The 27964-nt window shown below is 34.6% G+C and overlaps 1 protein-coding gene across 2 annotated transcripts; it reads left to right on the plus strand.

Annotated features, from left to right (window-relative positions):
• The first annotated feature begins 526 nt into the window (after positions 1-526).
• Positions 527-23897, plus strand: LOC115990430 (exosome complex component CSL4-like). Of its 2 annotated transcripts, none has more exons than XM_031114265.1 (6): positions 527-1029; positions 1279-1353; positions 1578-1666; positions 5807-5891; positions 20911-20992; positions 23746-23897. In XM_031114265.1, the coding sequence occupies exons 1-6, from the start codon at positions 853-855 to the stop codon at positions 23835-23837; spliced, it is 600 nt and encodes a 199-aa protein (XP_030970125.1). In that variant the 5' UTR covers positions 527-852; the 3' UTR covers positions 23838-23897. The 2 variants fall into 2 exon arrangements, with proteins under 2 accessions (XP_030970125.1, XP_030970132.1); XM_031114272.1 differs by lacking the exons at positions 20911-20992; positions 23746-23897 and adding exons at positions 6511-6592; positions 9452-9848.
• The last annotated feature ends 4067 nt before the right edge of the window (positions 23898-27964 follow it).

A 27964-nucleotide genomic window follows, 5' to 3' on the forward strand; every position in this document is an offset into this window, starting at 1 on the left:
TATAATTGTGATTGTTTTTAATTTTACCCGTACATATGCATGAGGTTATACACTAATAATAATAAAGGTGGAAAAAAAAATGAGGCAAAGGATTTATGGTCTGTTTGGTTGGGGATGGAAAAGTGAAAATATAGAAAATGAAGAGGAAATGGAAAAGTGAGAAGATATAAAAAACTTTTAGTTTTTTCTTATGATGTTTGGTTTGGTTGAGAAGAAAATAAGACAATATAAAAATGTAGATTATATAAATTTAGTCATGTGCCCTAGTGCCAAGAAAATAAATTTAATAGTATATATTAGAAAGAAAGAAAAAAAAAACCTACTAGTTTAGAAAAACAAACGTAACAAAGATGAAAAAGAAAAAAAAGAGTAATGTTGAAAATGAAGGAGGGTAAATAGGTAATTTTACATCAACCCACTCCCTAGTTTTCTCCCAAAGTACGGGAAGAAGACTATTTTCTCTCAAATGGTGGGCCTGAGGAGGAAAACTTTTGGGCCACTTTTTCTCTTCTCCTCACTTTTCCTTCCAACTAATTAGGCTTCAAAATTAAGATGGGTTCAAGTTGGATAATTATTAAACCTTATAATCCATAAGTGTATGACCCAAAATCTCTCTTTCTTGCATTTTGGCCCATGGCTTAATTTTTTTTCTTTGAACTTATCGTGTCTTTTTTATAAAAAAAAAAAATTGCAATTTTGATTTTTGAGCCAAATTCTTCGGTGACCGGAATTTAAAGTTATTACTTTACCCAACCAAGAACCATAATAAGTCCCTCTCTGTCCGCGCCGCTACAATTGCTCTCTGCATTGCACCGTCTAAAGCACAGTGTTAGAGAGAGAGAGAGAAAGAGAATGGAAGAGGCAGCGGCGGCGGAGGTGGTGGTGGTGACGCCAGGAGAAGTGCTGGGAAAAGCAAGCCAAGTGAGAGCAGGGAGAGGCGCCTACGTGGCTCCTCACAACAACTTGGTCTACGCCTCCCTCACTGGTTTCCGCCGCACCCTATCCCCTCCCCCTAACTCCCCCGACCAGGTAACTAACTTCTTAACTAACCAACTAACTAACTTCTCTACTGCTCTCTACCCTCTAGGGTTTAACTTTAAATAACAACAACAATAATCCTCTTCTTTATAAAAATGCACCTAAATTGTATAATTATTTATAAAAAAAAAAAAAAAAAAAATTAGCCTTATTTCTTAGTCTATGTTTTATAAACTGTTGGTTTGTGTTAATTGGTGATGATAATTACATTGTTCATTAATTTAATTTGTCATTTTATAGAGACCCACTGTGGAAGTAACTGGTCACAAAGCCCATGGTGCGGTTCCCGAACCCGGATCGGTTGTTATTGCAAGAGTAAGTGGCTGCTGCTCACTACTTACTATGTCAATGAGTTTTTGGCTGTTTACTTGCATTCTAAATATTTTAGTTTATAGTATTTTAGAGTGGGCTCTTTCATGCCTGTTTTAAGGTCTATGTTGCTATCAGGCATACATATAAGTAACTCAATTGAGTTTTGTGAGCTATGTTGAAATTGATTTATGTATGTATATCTCATGTTGTTTACCTGATTATGATAGGTTACTAGAGTGACAGCCAGAGTGGCTTCAGCTGATATTATGTGTGTCGGTCCCAAGTCTGTTCGAGAAAAATTTACTGGATCAATCAGGTATAATTCATCCTTTTATCATAATCAGGTGTACATAATCCCTTTATGTACCCAAGGAATAATGCTAGTTGTTTATGGAATGAAGATAAATTTTACTCGTGTTGGGTTTGAAAATTTGCAATTGGGTGAACAAATAGGCATATACGATTGTATCTTGATTGGGATTGGAAATTCTGATTCAGCTTGTTTATTTATTTGCTGACATGCAACTAGATGATTAAATGGGGGGCAGACACTACCCGGCTTCTTTTTTGATTTGTCAAAGTAAGTATATTAAAGAAAAGAGCATTATACAGGGACTCAAAGAAAAAAAATTGAAGTATGTAGGTGTTAGAATAATGGTTAAGTGATTAGATTCACCATTTCATGGTAGATTAAGCTTTTGGGATAGGTGGCAATTTATCATGATATAAAAGTAGGTGGTCCTAAGTTTAAACTTTGACTTTGCTCTATCTCTCATTAAAATTGTCAAAATTTCACATGTTGGATCCCACTTATTGAGGGGGAGTTGGGGTCCACACGTGAGAGAGAGTATGAGAATAATTGTAAAGTGATTCATTAAATTCACCATCTCCTATCAACACAAGCTTTTGGGATAAGTAATATAACAAATCCAGAAAATCAACTTAGGTTGGAAGGTCTACACCTATATAATGACATCCAATAAAATAGAGATCTAACAAACTGAGACTTTAATCTCCCTATAGGCATGATGGAATTATTTTCTATGCTGGTCTCCTCCTTCAGCATTAAAGCATAGTATACACTAGAGCCTATAGGTATTGCCCATCTAATTCCATAAACCCCAAATACATGTGCCTATAGCTTTGTAGCAATTGGACAATGAAGTAACAAATGATTAGTATTCTTGCGATTTATTTGCAATTAAAACACCTATCCACAATACTTATCCTTACTTAATAAGATTATAAATTTCTTTTATCCCCCTTCTAACATATATATATTTTATTATTTATCAAAAAAAAAAAAAAAAAAAAGATTGTTTATTGTAAGAACTTTCTCCAAGTTTGCAGTCATAAAGACAGCTAAGTTCGTAGGTGCCTTCACTCTCCAAATTGCTTTCCAAGGATAATCTCTTTCAGCAATCCCTCTCAAAGCTTTATAGTACGATTGAACAATAAAACAGCCATTTCTGTTTAATGTCCAGTGCACATTATCTTCCATATCATTCATCAAAAACATTATATGAAGGATGTATTTGGGCTCTTAAAAGTATCTTTCAAATGAAGTTCCTGAAAAACTTCATTGCCCCTTCTTTGACCACTCCCCTGTATTTTTGGAAGAAAGCCAAGATAAAACTATTGGGACTAGGTCTAGGAGCCTCATCTCCATTCATATTCTTAACGGCTGAGGACACTTACACTTCATCCTATGTCCTCGCAAGAAATATGGCACAATGTTAACTAAGAACGAAGTTACGGATGTGATAGTCTACTATTATGAAAAAACTATATAAGGAGCCTATTGACTAGTGCTTGGAGATAGATGGTATTGAGATTGCAGCACTTGGGCTGGAGGATCAATTTTTGGCGAAGAGGAAGTGTCCTTAGCCATCAAGAATATGAATGGAGATAAAGCTCCTGGTTCCTATGGTTTTGACATAGCTTTTCTTCCAACGATGTTGAGGGGTGGTCAAAGCAGAGGTGAAGTTGCTGTAGGTCTTTCATGCAAAAGGTACTTCTAAGAGCCTAAGGGAATGTTTAGTATGTTGTAATAGATCTTGTAATGGAATGGTTATTTATGTGAAATAGCTATTCGGTTATTACATGGAATAGTTATTCCTTAGGAATCTACTCCCTTAAATTGAGAAATAACTATTTCTTAATAGGTGTGATAAATTTTGAAATTAATATATTTCCATAAATATAAACTTTTCATATGCACATAACCATTGTGTGTGTGTGTATATCCTTAAAAAAAATTCTAAAAGAATCAATGTAACCTCTAACACACACACACAATACACATTATACAATAGGGATGTGAATATGTTTTCTATGTTATTTTATTTTATTTTTTTATTTTGATATCCATATTGATTTCAAAAATGAGCAATGATGTCAAACTTAAAAAATATTATTTTCGGAAATACAATTGTATAAGTAAGATATTTCATAAATACTGATTTTAAGTTTTATTCTAATTTTACAACCAAATGAATGAATAAGAATAGTTATGCCATTACAACATCTTATATTCTAAATAATAAAGATTACTATTCCTATCGTATTCTCCATTTAGTGTACCAAATGTGCCCTAAATGTATCCTTCATAATCTTGTCTTGAATAGACTAGTTACATCAAATATTAGAGATTTCCGACTTATAAGTTTGCTGGGCAGCCTTTATAAAATATTAATAAAGAGGTTGGCTAATAGATTGAGAAGAGTAGTGGGAAAGTTGGATTTTCAGACTCGCAAAATGCATTTGTGGAAGGGAGACAAATTCTAGATCTTACACTGATTGCAGATAAGGTCTTGGATTGCAGAGTTTGTAATCACATTCCAAGAGTCATTTGAAAACTTGACATTGAGAATGCTTATGAAAACTTATATTGGGATAGTCTTCTCTATATATTAGCAAGATATGGATTTGGGAAGAAATGTAGGAGGGATTAATATTTGTCTCACAATGTTATATCCTCTATATCATGTTTTTCTCAAATTCCAGGGGATTAAGGTAAAAAGATCTATTCTTGCCATTCCTGTTTATCCTTATTATGGAAGTTCTTTTTAACATTAATGATAGGTTAACTTTGGGACGAAAGATGTCTGGGTTTATCATGAGAGGGGGGGGAGGGGAATGTAGAGGCCTTGAATATCTCTCATCTGCTATTTGCTGATGATACCGTTATATCTATGGAGTTGAATTGGAAAATGTTAAAGCCTTGATGCAGATTTTGCTATGTTTTGAGGTGGTTATGGGTGAAGGGTAAATTTCAGGAAGAGTGAGATAAGTCCTAACAGAGGCAACAAGGAAAGATTGGTGTTTGTTGTGTTGAGCTGACTGAAAAGTCAATTTCCGTTTGTTTTGTGAGCCTACAACATTGCTTTTTATTTTTTGGTGGGGTTTATCTTTAAGCTGCTGCTAGTGATGTCTAACTGCATGGAGGTTATCAATGGTGGGTACATTGAACTCTGATCTTTGTGACGTTTGCTCAAGATTGGCAAATGGAAGTGTGTAGTAATATCTTTGAGCTATTATATTCAGCTCAAATACACGTGGGAATGGATGATATGGTGCACTCAAATTGGAAATTAAATAAAATGGCTGTTTTAGCGTTTGTTCATACTATGAGCAATTTGGATAGTGATAATGGCTACAAAGGTTGCTTTGGTTGTGTAAATTGCGACTCTGGAGAATATTCTCATGGTAGACAACGTTATTGAATGGGGAATGCTATAAGTACATTGATTGTTTGCTTTTGCGTTGTCTAATTTCTAGGGAGTTATGGTATTTACATTCATGACATTTCCAATTGAATGGTTGATGCCTGAAATGCTGAGAAGAGTGCTACAACGTGGGGGACAAAGACTGAAGACCTACGCTCTTTCAGAAATATAGCATGGAATATGGTTCCATCTTGTTTGATGTGGCAAGTGTGGTGGGAGAAGAATAGGACCTTTTAGGGGCCAGAGCTATATATAGAGGAACTAAAATCCCAATTTGTTGGGTCTTCTTTCTTTTGGATGTCTTTGAATAGGAATTTTTGGTTCATAGCTAGTACACTCCATTTGTTCCCTAGGAATCTTTGTATAATCTCTTATGAATATTATTGCTTTTACTTAGGAAGGGGAAAAAAATCTCATGACCAATTTTGTGCACTTGGGTTCTAGTTTCTTATTGCTTGATGCATGTAATGATGGATACTGATGCAATATCTAAAACTAATTAATCAAGTTGCCTATTGTTTTTAATTTCCTTTTTGTTTGCTTTGCTTTGGATTGCCTATATTAGATGATATTTGCATAGATTTTCTTATATTACACTGCATAATTGTAGTTATGCATAGGCTACTCTTGCAGTATGGGCTTTAGCAATTCAATTTTCAATAGATGCATATAATTGGACATTTAGACCAAGCTTCTGATGATGTTGCAAAACTTCTCTATCTTTACAGGCAGCAAGATGTTAGAGCAACTGAGATTGATAAAGTGGATATGCACTTATCTTTTCGCCCCGGTGACATTATTAGAGCTGTTGTGGTATCCTTTATGTTGACTGGCCTCTTTACTGACTTGTGAGAGATTTTGAAGTTTTATATCATTTTTAACATTTATCGCATTTTGGGGGGAAAAAAAAGAAAAAGAAAAAAGAAAGCACTAGTAGAATTACATGCATTGTTTTTGCTGGGGAGGCAAAGGGTGGAGATTTGACACAGATTTCCTAATTTTGGTTTTGATTATTATGATTGAAATGGGACAAATAACTTAGAGCATGCTACTATATCTCTTCTCTCTCTCTCTGATTGTAAATGCTGTGTTCTTTCAAAAATGTAATTTTTATTGATCATAGCTTAACCTTGTGGGACCATGGAAAATAATACCTGGGGATAGTCTCAACACATGATTTATTGGGGGAAGCATACCTAACTTGGTATTAAATTAAAGTTAATTTTACCTTTTTTTACTGATAAGAAAAAAAAAATTGTTATATGAGTTGCATAATTTCTTTTTTTAGGCAGTGAAAGATGGAATTTTGTTAGTTTATTCCTAGGGGCAATCACTTTAAAACCATCCATGACGCTTTAGTTGTACTTTCCATTGGCTCTTAAATTGATAATTTGCAAAAAGTTTATTTTCCTTAACCTGGTTTGTTGATAAGCTGTCTCTTGGAGACGCACGGGCTTATTATCTATCAACTGCAAAGAATGAACTGGGTGTTGTGTCTGCGGAGAGCACAGCAGGTTAGATTTTTTTTTGGAGGGTGCATGCACGTGTGTGGAATTTTTGTAACATAAGAGTTTGTGCGCCTTTCTGGTTTTATTGAATTTAAAGTGAAAAGGCAATTCAATGACACAGAATAACATTCTTAGAGCAATTATATGCTATTACTTGTTTTATTTTATGATTTTTTTTATTCAATAATAAATTATGACCTAAAATAAATGAAATTTGAAATTCTTATATACATTATTTTTTTAGAAGTGCCATATTGTTGTTTTTGTATCATGTTGTGCCTGTATCCTTCCTTTTTTGTGTCCATGCTTCCTAGATCATCACCAAATTATTAGAAATATCACCCACAGTAAGCTGGCTAAATGTTCCCTTCCATTGGCTGCAATTACTTACTACTAAGTGCCTCTATGATAATATCAAAAAGAAGTGGCGAAGGGGGAACCCCTTACCTTAAACCCCTAGAACTTCCAAAAAAATCTTTTGGACTTTCATTTACCAAAATTAAAAACCCTATTGTAGACCTTTTTTTTTTCCTTCTCTTGGTTCATAATTTTCTGTTTTCTTTATTTTTGCTTGTACATATTTTCTCTGCCTACTTCATTTTTTTAATTTAGTATTTTTTTTTCTTCTTAATACCGTTTTTCTTAACTATCAAAAAAAAAAAAAAAAAAAAAAACCTATTGTAGACTTCCCAAATAACATTTTCATAAGCTTTCCTCCAATCCAATTGACATAAAGTCCCTAGAACACCTGACTTCAACTTTCTTATATTCTTTGGCAATAACAACAGATTCTTAAATTTGTCTATTTTAATTAAAGCGTACTTTATATTTGGTAACAACTTCTGTAGCATGTCTAATAGCCTATCAGCCAGTGGTTCCGGTGTTCCACCAAAATTTTATACACACCACCAACAAGACTAATATGCCTGAAATCCTAACATCCACAGCTGTAGCCTTCTTTTGAATAAGAGTAATATAAGTCACAGGAATACTTTCTCAAACATACCTTACTTATGAAAGGAGTGATACTCTTGCATAATATCTTCTTTCACAACCACCAGCAAATTTGAACAAAAAGAAAAATGCAATTATAAAACCATTTGGACCTGGTGCTGTATCACTGTTCATGCTACTCAAAGCTTGTAACAGTTCATCCTCCTCATATGTACTCTCTAAACATCAAATTTCTTCAGCATCAATAGAAGAAAATTGTTTTTCTCAAAATCACAAGGACTAGAGTGTCGTTTTTGAAAATAGGGAGAAGGTTTCGGACATTCTCCTAAGCTCAAGGGAGGTTATGTAACTTACCCATTTGAATGAAAGTGAACTAGTGTTGGTTTGCCTAATGCCAAAAGTGGAAGAGTTTGTTGTTTTTTAGGGGTTGTAAGGTAATTCTTTACCTATGAATTATCTAGGTTTACCTTTGTGGTCTTCTTTTAAGGCTACATCTATCTGGAATGATGTTTTTGAGATGATTGAGAGAAAGTTAACAGGGTGGAAGAATTTATAACAGGGGGACCACAACTTATTGAAATGTCATGTCGTAGTAAATATGGGGGAGGTGGAGGGACTAATTCAGCTAGAAGTATGTAAGGAGTGTGAGTCTGGAAGTCTAGTAGAGTTTGGTGAGATCCTTTTTCATGACATGTTAGATTTCGCATTGGTAAGGGTAGAAGAATTAGTTTTTGGCATGATGTTTAGTGATCCCATGGATTGTCAAAGTCTTTATTTCTTGAGCTTTTCCAAATTGCTTATAAACTTGCTGAAGTGTGGTAGTGCCTCAAAGTCCCATAATTATGAGACTGGTACAATATTGATAGTTTGAATAGGTGATTTTCTATTTCTTCTTTCTTTTTTAGTATTTAGTTTGGATATGCGTTGGAAGGGGTGAAAAAGTGGTTTGGAATTTGAATTGAAAGGGTTTCATTCATACTATTATGAGGTTTTGAGAGGGGTATCTAGCTCAGATTTTCCTCGGAAGGTGATTGGTTATTGAAGGCACCTATGAAGGTAGCATTTTTTTGTTTGGAGGGCATTGTTATTTGTTAACTAGTAAATTCACCATTTCCTAATAGTTTAAGATTTTAGGACAATTGATAAATCTATCATAATATCAGAACATGTGGTTTTGAATTCAAACCCTATCTCCACTCTACCTTCCATTTAAAAAGTTAAAAATATTGAGTGTTGGGTCCCACTTATTAAGAGGGAGTTTGGTTGGGTTCACATGTCAGGGGAGTGTTTGAATATTCATTAAAATTCACCATGTTAAGCGTATGGGACTGTTGATAATTTATCAATTGTAGTTGGGGAAAATTCTAATAGTAGATAATCTTCTAAAAGAAAGTATGACTATTATGGATTGTGTTGTATGTGTAAACAAAACAAAGAGGCTATTGATAATTTATTACTTCATTGTCCAATTGCAGAGTACATATTGAAGTGTTTGTTGGAAATCAGTTGTTTAGGGTGTTATTTTTGGAGAGCTGAGTATCACGAGTTTAATAATGTTATGTTTGAGTAGTCATCGTGTGATTCTTTTCTTAACTAATCTCTTTATGGAACTCAAAATCAGTTTTTGCTTCTTTTTGTGATCTTTTTTTTTGTTGTTGTTGTTGATATATCTCACTTTTTTCTTGTCCAATTTAATTATCTATGAATCCTACTTCAGTTCACTTGGATAAATCTTAGCTGTTGATTAACTTGCTCCTGTTTGGATGCCAAATTGTATGAGATTGCTAAGGAAGAAAATTAAGCCTGGTTCAAAAGTATTGTTTGTATTTATGCTTTGATCCATAAGATGAAATATAATACTTAATGAAAATATCTATGATTATGCCTCAACTATTGATTTTTTTATTGTAGGTGAAACAATGGTTCCAATAAGTTGGACGGAGATGCAGTGCCCATTAACTGGTCAAATTGAGCAAAGAAAGGTTGCTAAGGTTGGAGGTTGACATGAAAATAATCAGACTAAGCTACCGTGTCTCCAATCTGCATTTCGTTTCCCTAAATTTCTGATGGGGAAAGTATAGGAATGTATCATTTTTGTCAGAATATGATTATTTTTTGTTACAGGATTCAGTAGTGCCTTTCTATGATTATGTTTGTTAGGCGGTATCTTACATTACTAAGTTCTCCCAGGCACTATGTACATGTAGCATAGACTTAGGGTTTACAAATTGGACATAGAAAATCTACTTCTCAGACTACAATTTGTGCATCATTTTAACTTCATAAAAGCATTTGTTCCGGATGAAAATATTACTTTCGAGTATGATGTGCATTCATCATAGAATAATTAGGAATATGACATTATTTGGAAGCTTTGTGAAAACATTGCTAATAAAAACTACTTGTAAAACTAGATGTTCTTAAACTATTTGGGAACCTATATCGCATATAAAATCTTGCTCGGTTCTTCATTTTTGACGTGTGACCAATTTTTAAAAATTTGTTATGTGTATTGAAATCCTTTAGTACTAAATTATATTTACAATAAGTTCAGAAATACGGTATTTCTTACGATTTTTTTCATGGTTGTTGATTTGACATGTGGTTGATGCTAAGATGTTCGTATGTTATCCACGTTAGCAATTGTAAAAAAACAAGGAAAAAAAAAGTTTTACCCTAACAAGCCCTGAAAAGTGAAAAGTATGCATTATGTAACCATGTCATTGATCGTCCATCTCTGTGAAACCCATTTTAAACCATCATTCTACACTCTCTGGGGTTGCCTAGGAACATTGGAAGTTCAAGCTCATTGGTATCAGAGCTTTGGGGGTCTTAGTGACGGATGATTAATACCTTTCTCTCAGCCTTACTATCCAAAAAAGAACGTTTATATATCTTCCTTATGTAGTGTCCAAATATCAAGGTTTCTACTCCAACAATTTGAGAAGGCCCATTAACACTCTCCAAGGAAAGAAAATTATTTGGCAATTAGGTATGGGCCCAATCCATTAGCCTCCTTATGCTTAAGAGTTCAGGGCCTAGAGTCAGGTCGGGGCCCATATTAGGTCGGAGTCTAGTATAAAGTCGACGTCTAGCCCATTAGTCCTCACAAGGTTACAAAGTCAGGGACCCAATGCCAAGTCGGGGCCTGAACAGAGAAGAACGATAATGCTTTGAGGGAAATTGCTTGCCGAACACCATTTGGTGATGGGTGCAAGTTCCAAGAGAGTCGCGTCAGTCATGAGAAGTGGGTCCATCTAGTCAAGAATTTGTCTCATAAGGACCCACCAACATAGAAAACCACTACCTCATCATGACGACCCCACAAGAGAAGTCTATAAATAGAGGCTAATAGTTAGAGACAGGGGGTGGCAATTTTTGGGAGAGATAAACGAGAGAAAAGAGAGGAACCATAAGAAAGGGGTAAGCTCAACACTATTAAGCTTGAGTATTCTCGAGAAGCACACATACAGGGTAAGAAAATACAGATTGGGCCTGAAGTACATTTTCTTGGGCCGTTGGGTTGGCTTTAAGAGGTTTTTCCATTGTTGGAAATTTCACATCCATAAAAAACAAGTAAATTGGGAGCCTGACTAAAAAATTCATCTAGAACTTTAGGCTAGGTACCACAAAATCATTGCCCCAAAATTAGATGTAGGTTAATTATTGGCAAATATTTAGGGTGTCAATTATCCTAGTGTTTGTTCTATTAGGCTATTTAAAAAAAAAAAAAACTTTTCTTTTTCTTTTAATTTAAGGAATCTTACTATTATACTAATTCAAATATGATTCAAATTCCAATGGTAATTTCTGTGACTAGTACAATTCTTCTAATTCAAATATGATTTAGATTCGACTATTACTATTTTTCTATTTGATACTATTCTATTAACATGGATGAAGCATTGGCTGCTGCTAGGGGTGTCCAACCAGACCCGTCAACCGACCCACCCGCCCAACCCGGCCGACCCGGACCGATAACCGGCCGACCCGATGCCGGCGACGGTCGGCGGCGGATCTCTGCTCCCAAAACCCGAGACCGGCGGGTCGGTTGACGGGTTAAAGCATGGAAAACCGATTTTCAACCGACCCGACCGGAAAACGCACCGGAAATTGCTTTCTCCGTCGATTGAAGTAGTTCGCCAGTCTATTTCCTCCGATCTGTCGAGATCCGGCGAGATCTCGTCGAGATCTGGCCTGATCTCTTCGAGATCCACCGAGACCTCGACGAGATCTCGCCGGATCTCTTCTAGATCCACCGAGATCTCGTCGAGATCTCGCCGGATCTCTTCGAGATCGGGCCTGATCTAGTTGAGATCTGCTGAGATCTCTTCAAGATTCGGCCTAATCTCGTTGAGATCCGCCGAGATCTCTTCGAAATCCGGTCAATCAAGCAAAAATAAGCAGATTTTGGCAAAATCCGGCGACGATTCCCATAGCCCGAGCCCGACCGGAAATCGACCGGAAAACGACGACGTCCGACCATCCGAACCTTTGCCTCCGACGGGTCGGCGGCGGATCCAAATTTAGAAGACCCGAAGTGATCGGTTCGGTTCCGGGTTGGACACAAACCCGACCCGGACCGACCCGTGGACAACCCTAGCTGCTGCTAAGGCACTCCAGTTTGCCGCGGATATAGGTATCAACCAAGTTGTTTTGGAGGGGGACTCCCAAATTCTAATGCGAGCTTTGATAGACACTGAATCCCTATGATTTGTCAATTGAAGATGTGAAACTTTATTCTGAGATTTTTAATCAATTATATTACTCTCATACTAAGAGAAAAAGTACCCATTTAACCCAATATGACCAAAATGCCTCTAAAACTACTTGAATACCCTCTTGATCTCCAAAATTACCAAAATACCTTTAAATACCTAAAATGACGCAAATATCCCTACATTTCCAAAATTACCAATATACCTTTAGACATCTAATATTATCCCCAAAATCTCTAAAATGAGGAAAATATCGCCAAAATCTCTAAAATGAGCAAAATACTCATGAAACCTTTAAAATAACCAAAATACTCCCGATATCTCTAAAATTACCAAATATGCTCAAAAACCACAAAAATGACCAAAATATCCCCAAAATCTCTAAAATGAGCAAAATACCCATGAAACCTCTAAAATGACCAAAATACCCCCGATATCTCTAAAATCACCAAATATGCTTAAAAACCACTAAAATGACCAAAATACCTTTAAAATCTCTAAAATGACCAAAATACCCCTGAAGCCCAAGAAATGATCAAAATACCCCCAAAACCCATAAAATGACCAAAATACCCCTGAAACCTAAAAATTACCAAAAACCTAAAAATGACCAAAATACCTTGGAAACTTAAAAATGACCAAAATACCCCCAATACCAAAAAATGACCAAAATACCTTGGAAACTTAAAAATGACCAAAATACCCCCAAAACCCAAAAATGACCAAAGTACCCCAAAACCCAAAAAATTATCAAAATACCCCCAAAACTCAAAAAATGACCAAAATACCCCCCGAAACTCAAAAAATGACCAAAATACCCTTGAAACCTGAAAATGACCAAAATATCCCTGAAACCTAAAAAATTACCAAAATACCCCAAAACCTAAAAATTACCAAAACACTTTTGAACCTTAAAAATTTACCGAAATAACCAAAAAATCTAAAAATTATTGAAATAACCCTAATACCTAAAAGATGACAGAAATGCCCTCGTAACCTAAAAAATGACTAAAATACCCTTAGAATCTAAAAAATGATCAAAATAACCCCGAAACCTAAAAAATTACCAAAATTCACTTGAAACCTAAAAAATGACTAAAATTCCCTCGAAACCTATAAAATGACTGAAATACTCTTAGAACCTTTAATTTGTCGAAAATATCCTCAAAACATCCAAAATACCCTAAACCTCTATTTTAGTAATTTTAGATGTTTTAGGTGTATCTTGGTCATCTTACATGTTTAGGGGTATTTTGGTCATAATTTAGGTTTTAGTGGTTTTTATCGATCATTTTTTTTAAGATTTTGGGGTTATTTTGGTCATTTTTTAGATTTTGGGGTATTTCGATCATTTTTTAGGTTTTAGGGTATTTTGGTAAATTTTTTTAGGTTTCAGGGGTATTTCGGTTATTTTTTGAGGTTTAGGAGGTATTTCGGTAATTTTTTAGGTTGAGGGAGTATTTTGGTAATTTTTTAGGTTTAGGGTGTATTTTGGTAATTTTTAGGTTTTGGAGGTATTTTGGTCGTTTTCTAGAAATTTAGATTTTATGTTGTTTACTTAAATTTTAGATGAGTTTTAGTGGGTTTATCCATTAAGAGCCATATAACTAAATAACCTAATGGGTCTTTACCCATTTAACCCAAATATTCAAATGGGTTGGATTAAGACTTATCCAAATTAGGTGGGTAATGGGTGGGTTCATAGATATGGATAAAAATTGCCACCCCTACTACTGATTAATGATTAGTATTGGCATTTATATATGGTTTACCGTATAGCTAGCACATGTAAAGTTCCATTTTCAAAAATATATGTACTACTCAAAGTTTATGATCAACTAAAAAGCAACATGAATTACACACACGCATATTCATTCAATTTACACCCGCATTTAGCCTATGTTTGGTAGGGCTCACATGTTGGAGAGAAAAGTAGGGCGATTGCTGATTATTGTTTTGTAAGGTGAGAAAATAGTTGAGGTGTGTGTTTGGTTGGAGGGGATGATTTTGTGAAGGTTTTGTTTTCTTCCCAAATTGGGGAGAAAGTGGACTTAAGATGAGAAATTATCCATTTGCCCCTCTCCACCTTCACATTAGTTTAGCCTTTTTCTTTTTCAAGCATAAACATTCTTTTTTTTTTTTCCAAACATTTGTTTCTTGTTGGATATATTTCAACAATTTACTTTTGTGATAAAGCAAAAGGAACAATACACAGATCTAAGAATAAACAATAACACAAATAGATGTGATAGACAAAAGCAGTAAACAAATATTGAATATATATAAGAAGAAATCTGCAAATAATTAAAAACTCACAGACCAAATGCGTGAAGAATAAATGATTCATATCAAGTCTTATGTTTGACACAATTTTCTTAAAGCAGATTTCGCCCTTCACACAATCATTGTGGTGCTTTGAGACTTAGGGATGTCTACCTTCTAGGATAAAATGATTTATAGCACGAAAACGAAGCACACATGGTTGTGTTCTACGAACTACTCAATGTCTCTTTCTCTCTCTTTGACACAAAATGAATGCACAAAAATATTCTCGTTGGGAGAGTTTTTTGCACTCTGTTTCAGTGATAATTGCTGTGCACAGACTAACTGACTCAAAAATTAAAATAATAAAATATTATTTTTTGGACAAGTAGGCCCAGTCCACATATGCCAAAGGCCCAACCCAATGTCCAACTCATGAGCATATAAACTCATATATTATCTATTTCCTTTCCTATGTGAGACTCAGGATTTTTACCACTTTTAATAACAATAATAACATCTTCAAGTGAACATAGAAAACATCTATTTCTTATTCACTCCATGCTATTTTTCCAACATTTATTTTCCTTATAAACTAGGCAAAAATACTATTTTCGTGCCTACATTTTGGGGCTGCAATCAATTTGATCCCTACATTTTAATAGCAGTCAAATTGGTCCCTGTTATTTTCAACTTGGAGTTAATTTGGTCCCTACTGTTAAGTTATTAACAGAAAATGTCTATATGGCAAACTATGTGCACACTTAAAGCTAACGCGGCATAGAAAATAATATTAAAAAATTAACCAACATAAAAAAGGCCACATCACCTACAAATATTTTAAAATCAGAAAAATACAAAAACAAAATTAATTAGGCTGAAAATATTCACTACAAGCAAGAAGAAATCCGTTAACACGGTCTCATAACACAGCAACATCACCCATTGCAATCCGTTCGCAATATCAAAATTTATTGGTGTCTGAGGGTTGACTGGGGCCTAGATGAGTTCTTAAAGGTTTTCATGGTGAGCTACAGTTTCCAAGTTGTTAGACATGCCATTTGGGTAATTTGCAAAGGGCAGAGTTTCTTGGAGCAGAGCAATGAATGGATTAGGGGGCATAAGTGGGTCTATTATGAACACATAATTAAGCAATAAAAATGTCATCAATCAAATCTAAGATTTAGCAATTGCATCAATCCATTTAGCCTTCTATCGGCCACTGAACCCATATATATATATATATATATATATATGCACAAACATGGCTAGTCATGGCAATGTCATCCTAGTTTTGCACAATAAACAAACTGAGATTTGATGAGCTTGGAACACAACCTCTCTCACTGTTGCATTGTTGGTTGCTTTGGGTCTCAAAATTTTGCTTTAAGTTGATTTGGTTTTGTTGCTACAGATGGGTTGGATTGATTTGAGGTTTCTAGCATGGGTTCATTTGGGTTTTGTTGTTGCGGTGTGACTGGGTTTTAGTGGGTGTCAATGATTAGTGGTGGTTGACAGCTGTTCTTGGGGAATTTGATATTTAGATGGGTTTCAGTGTTTGGTTACTAGGAAAGTGGAAGAAAAGAAGAGAAAATGAATTAGAGATGATTTTGAAAAATTTACTGGATCAATCAGGTATAATTCATCCTTTTATCATAATCAGGTGTACATAATCCCTTTATGTACCCAAGGAATAATGCTAGTTGTTTATGGAATGAAGATAAATTTTACTCGTGTTGGGTTTGAAAATTTGCAATTGGATGAACAAATAGGCATATACGATTGTATCTTGATTGGGATTGGAAATTCTGATTCAGCTTGTTTATTTATTTGCTGACATGCAACTAGATGATTAAATGGGGGGCAGACACTACCCAGCTTCTTTTTTGATTTGTCAAAGTAAGTATATTAAAGAAAAGAGCATTATACAAGGACTCAAAGAAAAAAATTGATGTATATAGGTGTTAGAATAATGGTTAAGCGATTAAATTAACCATTTCATGGTAGATTAAGTTTTTGGGATAGGTGGCAATTTATCATGATATAAAAGTAGGTGGTCCTAAGTTTAAACTCTGACTTTGCTCTATCTCTCATTAAAATAGTCAAAATTTCACATGTTGGATCCCACTTATTGAGGGGGAGTTGGGGCCCACACGTGAGAGAGAGTATGAGAATAATGGTAAAGTGATTCATTAAATTCACCATCTCCTATCAACGCAAGCTTTTGGGATAAGTAATATAACGAATCCAGAAAATTAACTTAGGTTGGAAGGTCTATACCTATATAATGACATCCAATAAAATAGAGATCTAACAAACTGAGACTTTAATCTCCCTATAGGCAAGATGAAATTATTTTCCATACTAGTCTCCTCGTTCAACATTAAAGCATAGTATATACTGGAGCCTATTGGTACCACCCATCTAATTCCATAAACCTCAAATACATGTGCCTATAGCTTTGTAGCAATTGGACAATGAAGTAACAAATGATCAGTATTCTTGCGATTTTATTTGCACATAAAACACCTATCCACAATACTCATCTTTAATTAATAAGATTGTCTATTGTAAGAACTTTCTCCAAGGTTGCAGTCATAAAGACAGCTAACCTCGTAGGTGCCTTCACTCTCCAAATTGCTTTCCAAGGATAATCTCATTCAGCAATCCCTCTCAAAGTTTATAGTATGATTAAACGATAAAACAACCATTTCTGTTTAATGTCCAGTGCACATTATCTTCCATATCATTCATCAAAAACGTTACATGAAGGATGTATTTGGGCTCTTAAAAGTATGTTTCAAATGAATTTCCTGAAAAAACTTCATCACCCCTTCTTTGACCACTCCCCTGTATTTTTGGAAGAAAGCCAAGATAAAACTATTGGGACTGAACCTCATCTCCATTCATATTCTTAACGGCTGAGGACACTTCCTCTTCATCCAATATCCTCTCAAGAAATATGGCACAATGTTAACTGAGAATGAAGTTACGGATGTGATAGTTTACTATTATGAAAAAACTGTATGAGGAGCCTGTTGACTAGCGCTTGGAGATAGATGGTATTGAGATTGCAGCACTTGGGCTGGAGGATCAATTTTTAGTGAAGAGGAAGTGTCCTTAGCCATCAAGAATATGAATGGAGATAAAGCTCCTGGTTCCTATGGTTTTGACATAGCTTTTCTTCCAAAGATGTTGAGGAGTGGTCAAAGCAGAGGTGAAGTTGCTATAGGTCTTTCATGCAAAAGGTACTTTTTAAGAGCCTAAGGGCATGTTTAGTATGTTGTAATAGATCTTGTAATGGAATGGTTATTCATGTGAAATAGCTATTCGGTTATTACATGGAATATTTATTCCTCAGGAATCTACTCCCTTAAATTGAGGAATAGCTATTCCTTAATAGGTGTAATAAATTTTGAAATTAATATATTTCCATAAATATAAACTTTTCATATGCACATAACAATTGTGTGTGTGTGTGCATATATACCCTTAAAAAAAGTCCTAAAAGAATCTATGTAACCTCTAACACACACACACAACACACATTATACATTAGGGATGTGAATATGTTTCTATGTTATTTATTTATCTTTTATTTGATATCCATATTGATTTAAAAAATGAGCAATGATGTCAAACTTAAAAAATATTATTTTCGGAAATACAGTTGTATAAGATATTTCATAAATACTGATTTTAAGTTTTGTTCTAATTTTACAACCAAATGAATGAATAAGAATAGTTATGCCATTACAATATCTTATATTCTAAGCAATAAAGATTACTATTCCTATCGTAAATTCGTAATCTACATTTAGTATACCAAACATGCCCTAAATGTATCCTTCATAATCTTGTCTTGAATAGACTAGTTACATCAAATATTAGAGATTTCTAGGGAGCCTTTATAAAATATTAATAAAGAGGTTGGCTAATGGACTGAGAAGACTAGTGGGAAAGTTGGTCTTTTAGACTTACAAAATGCATTTGTGGAAGGGAGACAAATTCTAGATTTTACACTGATTGCAGATAAGGTCTTGGATAGCAGAGTTTGTAATAAGATTCCAAGATTCATTTGAAAACTTGACATTGAGAATGCTTATGAACACTTATATTGGGATAGTATTCTCTATATGTTAGCAAGATATGGATTTGGGAAGAAATGTAGGAGGTGGATTAATATTTGTCACACTATTATATCCTCTATATCATGTTTTTCTCAAATTCCAGGGGATCAAGGTAAAAAGATCTATTGTTGCCATTCCTTTTTATCCTTATTTTGGAAGTTCTTTTTAACATGAATGATAGGTTAACTTTGGGACGAAAGATGTCTGGGTTTATCATGAAAAAGGGGGGGGGGGGGGAATGTAGAGGCCTTGAATATCTATCACCTGCTATTTGCTGATGATACTATTATATCTATGGAGTTGAATTGGAAAATGTTAAAGCCTTGATGCGTCTTTTGCTATGTTTTGAGGTGGTTATGGGTGAAGGGTGAATTTCAGGAAGAGTGAGATAAGTCCTAACAGAGGGAACATGGAAAGATTGGTGTTTGTTGTGTTGAGCTGACTGAAAAATCAATTTCCATTTGTTTTGTTAGCCTACAACATTGCTTTTATTTTTTGGTGGGGTTTATCTTTAAGCTGCTGCTAGTGGTGTGTAACTGCATGGAGGTTATCAATGGTGGGTACATTGAACTCTGATCTTTGTGACGTCTGCTCAAGATTGGCTATTGGAAGTGTGTAGTAATATCTTTGAGCTATTATATTCAGCTCAAATACACGTGGGAATCAATGATATGGTGCACACAAATTGGAAATTAAATAAAAATGGCTGTTTTAGCGTTTGTTCATACTATGAGCAATTTGGAGAGTGATGGTGGCTACAAAGGTTGCTTTCTTTGTGTAAATTGTGACTCTGGAGAAAATTCTCATGGTAGACAACCTTATTGAATGGGGAATGCTATTATTGCTATAAGTACATTGATTGTTTGCTTTTGCATTGTCTAATCGCCAGGGAGTTATGGGATTTACATTCATGACATTTCCAATTGAATGGTTGATGCCTGAAATGCTGAGAAGAGTGCTACAACGTTGGGGACGAAGACTGAAGACCTAGGCTCTCTCAGAAATATAGCATGGAATACGGTTCCATCTTGTTTGATGCGGCAAGCGTGGTGGGAGAAGAATAGGACCTTTTAGGGGCCAGAGCTATATATAGAGGAACTAAAATCCCAATTTGTTGGGTTTTCTTTCTTTTGGATGTCTTTGAATAGGAATTTTTGGTTCATAGCTAGTACACTCCATTTGTTCCCTGGGTATCTTTGTATAATCTCTTATGAATATTATTGCTTTTACTTAGGAAGGGGAAAAAAATCTCATGATCAATTTTGTGCACTTGGATTCTGGTTTCTTATTGCTTGATGCATGTAATGATGGATACTGATGCAATATCTAAAACTAATTAATCAAGTTGCCTATTGTTTTTAATTTCCTTTTTGTTTGCTTTGCTTTGGATTGCCTATATGAGATGATATTTGCATAGATTTTCTTATATTAAACTGTATAATTGTAGTTATGCATAGACTATTCTTGCAGTATGGGCTTTAGCAATTCAATTTTCAATAGATGTATATAATTGGACATTTAGACCAAGGTTCTGATGATGTTGCAAAACTTCTCTATCTTTACAGGCAGCAAGATGTTAGAGCAACTGAGATTGATAAAGTGGATATGCACTTATCTTTTCGCCCTGGTGACATTATTAGAGCTGTTGTGGTATCCTTTATGCTTGACAGGCCTCTTTACTGACTTGTGAGAGATTTTGAAGTTTTATATCATTTTTAACATTTATTGCATTTTGGGGGGAAAAAAAAAGCACTAGTAGAATTACATGCATTGTTTGCTTGGGGGGGGGGTGTGGGGGCAAAGGGTGGAGATTTGATACAGATTTCCTTATTTTGGTTTTGATTACTATGATTGAAATGGGACAAATAACTTAGAGAATGCTACTATATCTCTTCTCTCTCTCTGATTGTAAATGCTGTGTTCTTTCAAAAATGTAATTTTTATTGAACATAGCTTAACCTTGTGGGACCATGTAAAATAATACCTGGGGATAATCTCAACACATGATTTATTGGGGGGAGCATACTTTACTTGGTATTAAATTAAAGTTAATTTTACCTTTTTTTACTGATAAGAAAAAAAAATTATTATATGAGTTGCATAATTTCTTTTTTTAGGCATGAAAGATGGAATTTTGTTAGTTTATTCCTAGGGGCAATCACTTTAAAATCATCCATATAGTTTTAGTCGTACTTTCCATTGACTCTTAAATTGATAATTTGCAAAAAGGTTTTTTTCCTTAACATGGTTTGTTGATAAGCTGTCCCTTGGAGATGCACGGGCTTATTATCTATCAACTGCAAAGAATGAACTGGGTGTTGTGTCTGCGGAGAGCACAGCAGGTTAGATTTTTTTTTTTTTTTTTGGGGGTGCATGCATGTGTGTGGAATTTTTGTAACATAAGATTTAGTGCGCCTTTCTGGTTGTATTGAATTTAAAGTGGAAAGGCAATTCAATGACACAGTATAACATTCTTAGAGCAGTTATATGCTATTCCTTGTTTTATTTTATGATTTTTTTTATTCAATTATAAATTATGACCTAAAATAAATGAAATGTGAAATTCTTAGATACATTATTTTTTAAGAAGTTCCATATTTTGTTTTTATATCATGTGCTTGTATCCTTTTGTCGTGTCCATGCTTCCTAGATCATCACCAAATTATTAGAAATATCAAAACCCACAGTAAGCTAGCTAATTGTTCCTTTCCATTGGCTGCAATTACTTACTACTAAGTGCCTTTATGATAATATCAAAAAGAAGTGGAGAAGGGGGACCCCTTACCTTAAAACCCTAGAACTTCCAAAAAAATCTTTTGGACTTTCATTTACCAAAATTAAAAACCCTATTGTAGACTTTTTTTTTTCCCTTGAATAACGTTTTTCTCAACCAATTAACAAAAAAAAAAAAAAAAAAAAAAAAAAAAAAAAAAAAAAAAAACCTATTGTAGACTTCCCAAATAACATGTTCATAAGCTTTCCTCCAATCCAATTTTCATAATGTCCCTAGAACACCCGACTTCAACTTTCTTATATTCTTTGGCAATAACAACAGATTTTTAAATTTGTCTATTTTAATTAATGTGTGCTTTATATTCGGTAACAACTTCAGTAGCATGTCTAATAGCCAATCAGCCAGTGGTTCCGGTGTTCCGCCAAAATTTTATACACACCACCTACAAGACTAATATGCCTGAAATCCTAACATCCACAGCTGGCGCCTTATTTTGAATAAGAGTAATAAAGTCACAGGAATACTTTCTCAAACATACCTTACTTATGAAAGGTGTGATACTCTTGCATAATATCTTCTTTCACAACCACTAGCAAATTTGAACAAAAAGAAAAATGCAATTACAAAACCATTCGGAGCTGGTGCTGTATCACTGTTCATGCTACTCAAAGCTTTTAACAATTCATCCTCCTCATATGTACACTCTAAACATCAAATTTCTTCAGCATCAATAGAAGAAAATTGTTTTTCTCAAAATCACAAGGAGTAGAGTGTCGTTTTTAAAAATAGGGAGAAGGTTTCGGACATTCCCCTAAGCTCAAGGGAGGTTATGTAACTTACCCATTTGAATGAAAGTGAACTAGTGCTGGTTTGCCTAATGCCAAAAGTGGAAGAGTCTGTTGTTTTTTAGGAGTCGTAAGTTCTTTACCTATGAATTATCTGGGTTTACCTTTGTGGTCTTCTTTTAGGTCTACATCTATCTGAAATGATGTTTTTGAGGTGGTTGAGAGAAAGTTAACAGGGTGGAAGAATTTATAACAGGGGGACCACAACTTATTGAAATGTCATGTTGTAGTAAATATGGGGAGGGTGGAGGGAGTAATTCAGCTAGAAGTATATAAGGAGTGTGAGTTTGGAAGTCTACCAGAGTTTGGTGAGATCCTTTTTTATGACATGTTAGATTTCGCATTGGTAAGGGTAGAAGAATTAGTTTTTGGCATGATGTTTAGTGTTCCCATGGATTGTCAAAGTCTTTATTTCTTGAGCTTTTCTAAATAGCTGCAAATAGACTTGCCAAAGTGTGGTTTCAAGTAGTAGTGCTTCAAAGCCTCATATTTATGAGACTGGTTCAAGATTGATAGTTTGAATAGGTGATTTTTTTTTCTTCTTTCTTTTTTAGTATTTAGTTTGGATGTGTTGGAAGGGGTGAAAAAGTGGTTTGGAATTTGAATTGAAAGGGTTTCATTCATAATATTATGAAGTTTTGAGAGGGGTATCTAAGCTCAGATTTTCCTCAGAAGGTGATTGGTTACTGAAGGCACCTATGAAGGTAGTATTTTTTTTTGTTTGGAGAGCATCGTTATTTGTAAACTAGTAAATTCACCATTTCCTAATAGTTTAAGATTTTAGGACAATTGATAAATCTATCATAATATCAGAACAGGTGGTTTTGAATTCAAACCCTATCTCCACTCTACCTTCCATTTAAAAAGTTAAAAATATTGAGTGTTGGGTCCCACTTATTAAGAGGGAGTTTGGTTGGGTTCACATGTCAGGGGAGTGTTAGAATATTCATTAAAATTCACCATGTTAAGCGTATGGGACTATTGATAATCTAGCAAGTGTGGTTGGGGAAAATTCTCATAGTAGATAATCTTCTAAAAGAAAGAATGACTATTATGGATTGTGTTGTATGTGTAAACAAAACAAAGAGACTATTGATAATTTATTACTTCATTGTCCAATTGCAGAGTATATTGAAGTGTTTGTTGGAAAGCTGAGTATCACGAGGTTAATAATGTTATGTTTGAGTAGTCATCGTGTGATTCTTTTCTTAACTAATCTCTTTATGGAACTCAAAATCAGTTTTTGCTTCTTTTTGTGATCTTTTCAATTATATATCTCACTTTTTTCTTGTCCAATTTAATTATCTATGAATCCTACTTCAGTTCACTTGGATAAATCTTAGCTGTTGATTAACTTGCTTCTGTTTGGATGCCAAATTGTATGAGATTGCTAAGGAAGAAAATTAAGCCTGGTTCAAAAGTATTGTTTGTATTTATGCTTTGATCCATAAGATGAAATATAACACTTAATGAAACATCTATGATTATGCCTCAACTATTGATTTTTTTACTGTAGGTGAAACAATGGTTCCAATAAGTTGGACCGAGATGCAGTGCCCATTAACTGGTCAAATTGAGCAAAGAAAGGTTGCTAAGATTGGAGGTTGACATGAAAATAATCAGACTAAGCTACAGTGTCTCCAATCTGCATCTCGTTTCCCCAAATTTCTGATGGGGAAAGTATAGGAATGTATCATTTTTGTCAGAATATGATTATTTTTTGTTACAGGATTCAGTGGTGCCTTTCTATTATTATGTTTGTTAGGCGGTATCTTACATTACTAAGTTCTCCCAGGCACTATGTACATGTAGCATAGACTTAGGGTTTACAAATTGGACATAGAAAATCTACTTCTCAGACTAAAATTTGTGCATCATTTTAACTTCATAAAAGCATTTGTTCTGGATGAAAATATTACTTTCGAGTATGATGTGCATTCATAATAGAATAATTAGGAATATGACATTATTTGGAAGCTTTGTGAAAACATTGCTAATAAAAACTACTTGTAAAACTAGATGTTCTTAAACTATTTGGGAACCTATCAGAGCGTTTGGTTTGTCAGTTTAAACGTTTGTGTTTAGTGTTTAAATACTGAACACTAGTGTGGGTTTGGATTCATGTCCACGGCCAAGTTTTACACTGTAGCGCGTTTTTAGCTTTTTTTTTTTTTTTTTTCCTTGGACGCTTGTCTAGCACTATTCATTGTCCATGGATAGTGATTTTAGGCCTATGAACAATAAAAAACAGAGTGAACAGTAATTTTTACACATTAAAAAATCATTTTGCTATAGTGTTTTCAGTTTTTTAGTTTTAGGCTTTCAGCAAAAATAAGTTGGTATGCCATTCCTGTTCATGGGTTGTTTGGAAAACATTGTTCAAAAATCAGTGTTCAAAATGATGGTTTTGAAATTACCTCTGGCCTATATTTAAGGTTGTGTTTGTTTTGGATCAAAATCATTTCCGGAAATGTTTTTTCGTAAATGCGGGTGTTTGGTTGGTTTTGAAAATAGAATTTTCTGGAAATCATTTTCATTTGACTGTAAAAAATACGCTTTGATCACGGAAATTCATTTATGTTCCTATTTTCACTTCAAATGGTTTCCGGAGAGAGAGAGAGAGAGAGAGAGAGAGAGAGAGAGAGAGCGAGAGGAAGAAGAGGGAGCCTAGATCACGCCTTCGATGTTGCTAGCAAACCCCGAGCTCTAGTCCGACGATCGCACACACCAGATCGCACTGGTCTCGTCGATTGCAGCACCGCGCCGATTGATCTCGCGAGCTCCAGTTCGACGATCGTACGCACCAGATCGCACCGGTCTCGTCGATGGCAGCACCGCGTCGCTTGATCTCGCCTTCGATCTCGCCTTCGACCCACCGATCTTTGACCCACCGATCTCTCTATGTGTGTGATTTTGATTTTTTTTTTTTGTTGTGGTGGTGTGGTGGTGGTGTTTTGGTGGTTGTGGCTTTTGATTGCCGGAGTTTGCTATCGTGGGTTGAATTGGAGTTTCAGTGGTGCGTGGGGTTGGGATTTGGCTGTGATTTGTTCTGTGGATTGGGATTTGGCTGTGATTTTGAAATTTTCTGTAATAAAATTTGTTTGGATGATGAGAAAGTACTTGAGAAAATGTGAAAAATTTGTAAGAAAATAGCATTTTCAGAATAGAACCAAACACATGAAAATATTTTCTACAACAATTTTCATAATGCAACCAAACATTTGAAAATATTTTCCTTTCCGGAAAATAGCATTTCTGGAAAATATTTTACGGGAACCAAACACAGCCTAAGCAACAAACACTAGTGTTCAGTGGCAATTGTGTAATTATCTTGAACATTGTATGGCCCACCTGGTCAGACATTAAAAGCTGTAATTGTCTACTCTCTTCCTCTGGCCGAATCCATTTGCACCTAGAGCCAAGATCTCAATCTCACCCACACAGTCCCAACGGCATTAAAAAAAATGTTTATTTCGGTCAATGGTGTTGGCTTTTTTTTAAAAATCAAACACATGTACCAAACACATTTTTTGTTTTATAAACACTAAAAATATGTTTTTCAACGACACTTTTTAATGTTTTCACATCTTTTTAAACAAGAATTTTTAAACTCCATGACCAAACAGGCCATAACTTTTCTACATATTTTGAAATTTTAATTATTGAATTGTTATATCAAAAAAATTTTTTTTTTATTGAATTGTATGTTCTTTATATTCTCAACAAGCCTGTCAAATTTCTTGTCGATCAGAAATCATTTACTATTTAATCCATAAATTTATTTTTAATGCATAATTTTAGACTACAAAAACTTGAAATATAAATATTTGATAGATGACATAAATATTAATTTTTGACCTTTTAAAAATCTTGCAAATATGGAAGATATAAGAAGAAAATATTATTCTATGATGGATTTATCAAAATTCATATCTAAATTTAAATATATTGTGTGAAGTTGTAGCCACACACTGTCCATTTTTTTAGGGACAAACATCATCCATTTTAAACACACACCAACACACGTAATACTTAAAGCATGCCTTTAATAATATATATTTCATATATAAGAAAATTTCATGAAGTCAGTTTTGTATAATTCAAAATAAATATTTTATTTTATTAAGCAATGTGTAATTATCCATTAAATTACAGTAATCACAATTGTTCTTTCTGAAAACATGTTAAATGAAGTTTTTTTTTTTTTTTTTTGGTTAAACAAATTAAATTACATGTCTAAGTGTATTAATAGTTTTGAAAAAAAATAAAACGTATAAAAATCAATTAATTTTAGATAAATTAAAAAAAAAATAAATGTTAACTTTATATGCCTTAACCAATAATGCAATAAAGGGAGAGGAAGAATTTCAAAAGTATGGAGGGTCATAGCCCCTGCTGGCTCGCTCGTCTCTCTGCCCAATGTTATCTTGTTGTCTTGAACATCGAAGATGCTTTGTTAGTTGTTCCTTTTTTGATTTGTTGGTAAGAGATTAAAGGACTGTTTGGATTTGCTATTTCCATAACTCATAACTCTGTTTTTATAACTCATAACTCAAAAATGGTAGGATCCATGATTGAGGGGTCCGTTTGGATTTTCATATAATTCTGTTTCTAGTTTTTGTTTTCATCACTTAATTCTTTGATTTTTGAGTGATGAGTTATGGAAATTGAAAACACATTTTAGACGTTTTCAGTTTCCATAACTCAGTTTTCAATGATATTTTGGTAATTAAACTCACATACATTGGACTCATTGTCAGTGCCTTGTCAAGTCTAGCTCTCCCTTACGTCCCCACCAACAGTTTCTTCATTCACACCAAAAACCCAATCTACAGAAACTCTTCTCCATTCCCAAATCCAAGCATACCTTTTCACACTTCATCCCACACTTCATCCCCTTTGCCCAACCACGCTGACCGAGCCTTCACCTCATCCAACCTGTAGAGGCCACAAGAAGACCAGCGAACATGACAGCGAAGTTTTGGGCTTGGGATTTTTTTCCTCTCTCTCTCTCTCTCTCTCTCTTTTCTTTCCTTTTCACTGGGTTTCTATTCTTTGTCTGGGATTGGAATCCATCTCCGACGGCGAGTTATTTCAGCGAGAGAATCGTCGGTGTGATTTCCGGAGAGTCTTACGGCAACGAAGATGGATGACTCAACTCACTGATGGGCTTCGAGTGGGACTTTCGGCGATAGAGATATGATTGTGGATTCCTAGGCGCAACCTTCATCAAGCTCAAAACAATCACACTAGGTGCTACCTTGGGGTTTTTGAGTAAAAAAATAAAAAAGACATTAATTTGACAATATACTCACATGGGTCTTTGTTGGGTTTGTGTTTTGATTATAACAGTATATGAGAATTGTAGGAAGAGTGTGAGTGTGATTGTGTGAAAGATCAGAGATGGGTCTTGCTATTTCTAGACAATATATATATATATATATTTTTTTTTTTGATTTGGTGCTGTATCATAAATAAGTATGAATGGAGTTTTGAATTTGGGGTGATGAGTTGCTTATTCTATTTTGATGGTTTTGGGTTTGTGTTTTGGGAGAGTAACAAGGGTGAAGGGGAAATGAGAAAAGGGTTTGACCACTTTACAAAAGGGGAATGGGTGGGGAATGGGTTCCGGTGGGTAAGCTTAACAAAAGGGTTTGACCACTTTACAGGTATGGATCCCACAAAAATGTAGAAAATTTGAGTGATGACAAGTTGGGCAATGGTGCCAAATAGAC

Source organism: Quercus lobata, chromosome 1 (assembly GCF_001633185.2).
Source record: "Quercus lobata isolate SW786 chromosome 1, ValleyOak3.0 Primary Assembly, whole genome shotgun sequence".
Lineage (NCBI taxonomy): Eukaryota > Viridiplantae > Streptophyta > Magnoliopsida > Fagales > Fagaceae > Quercus > Quercus lobata.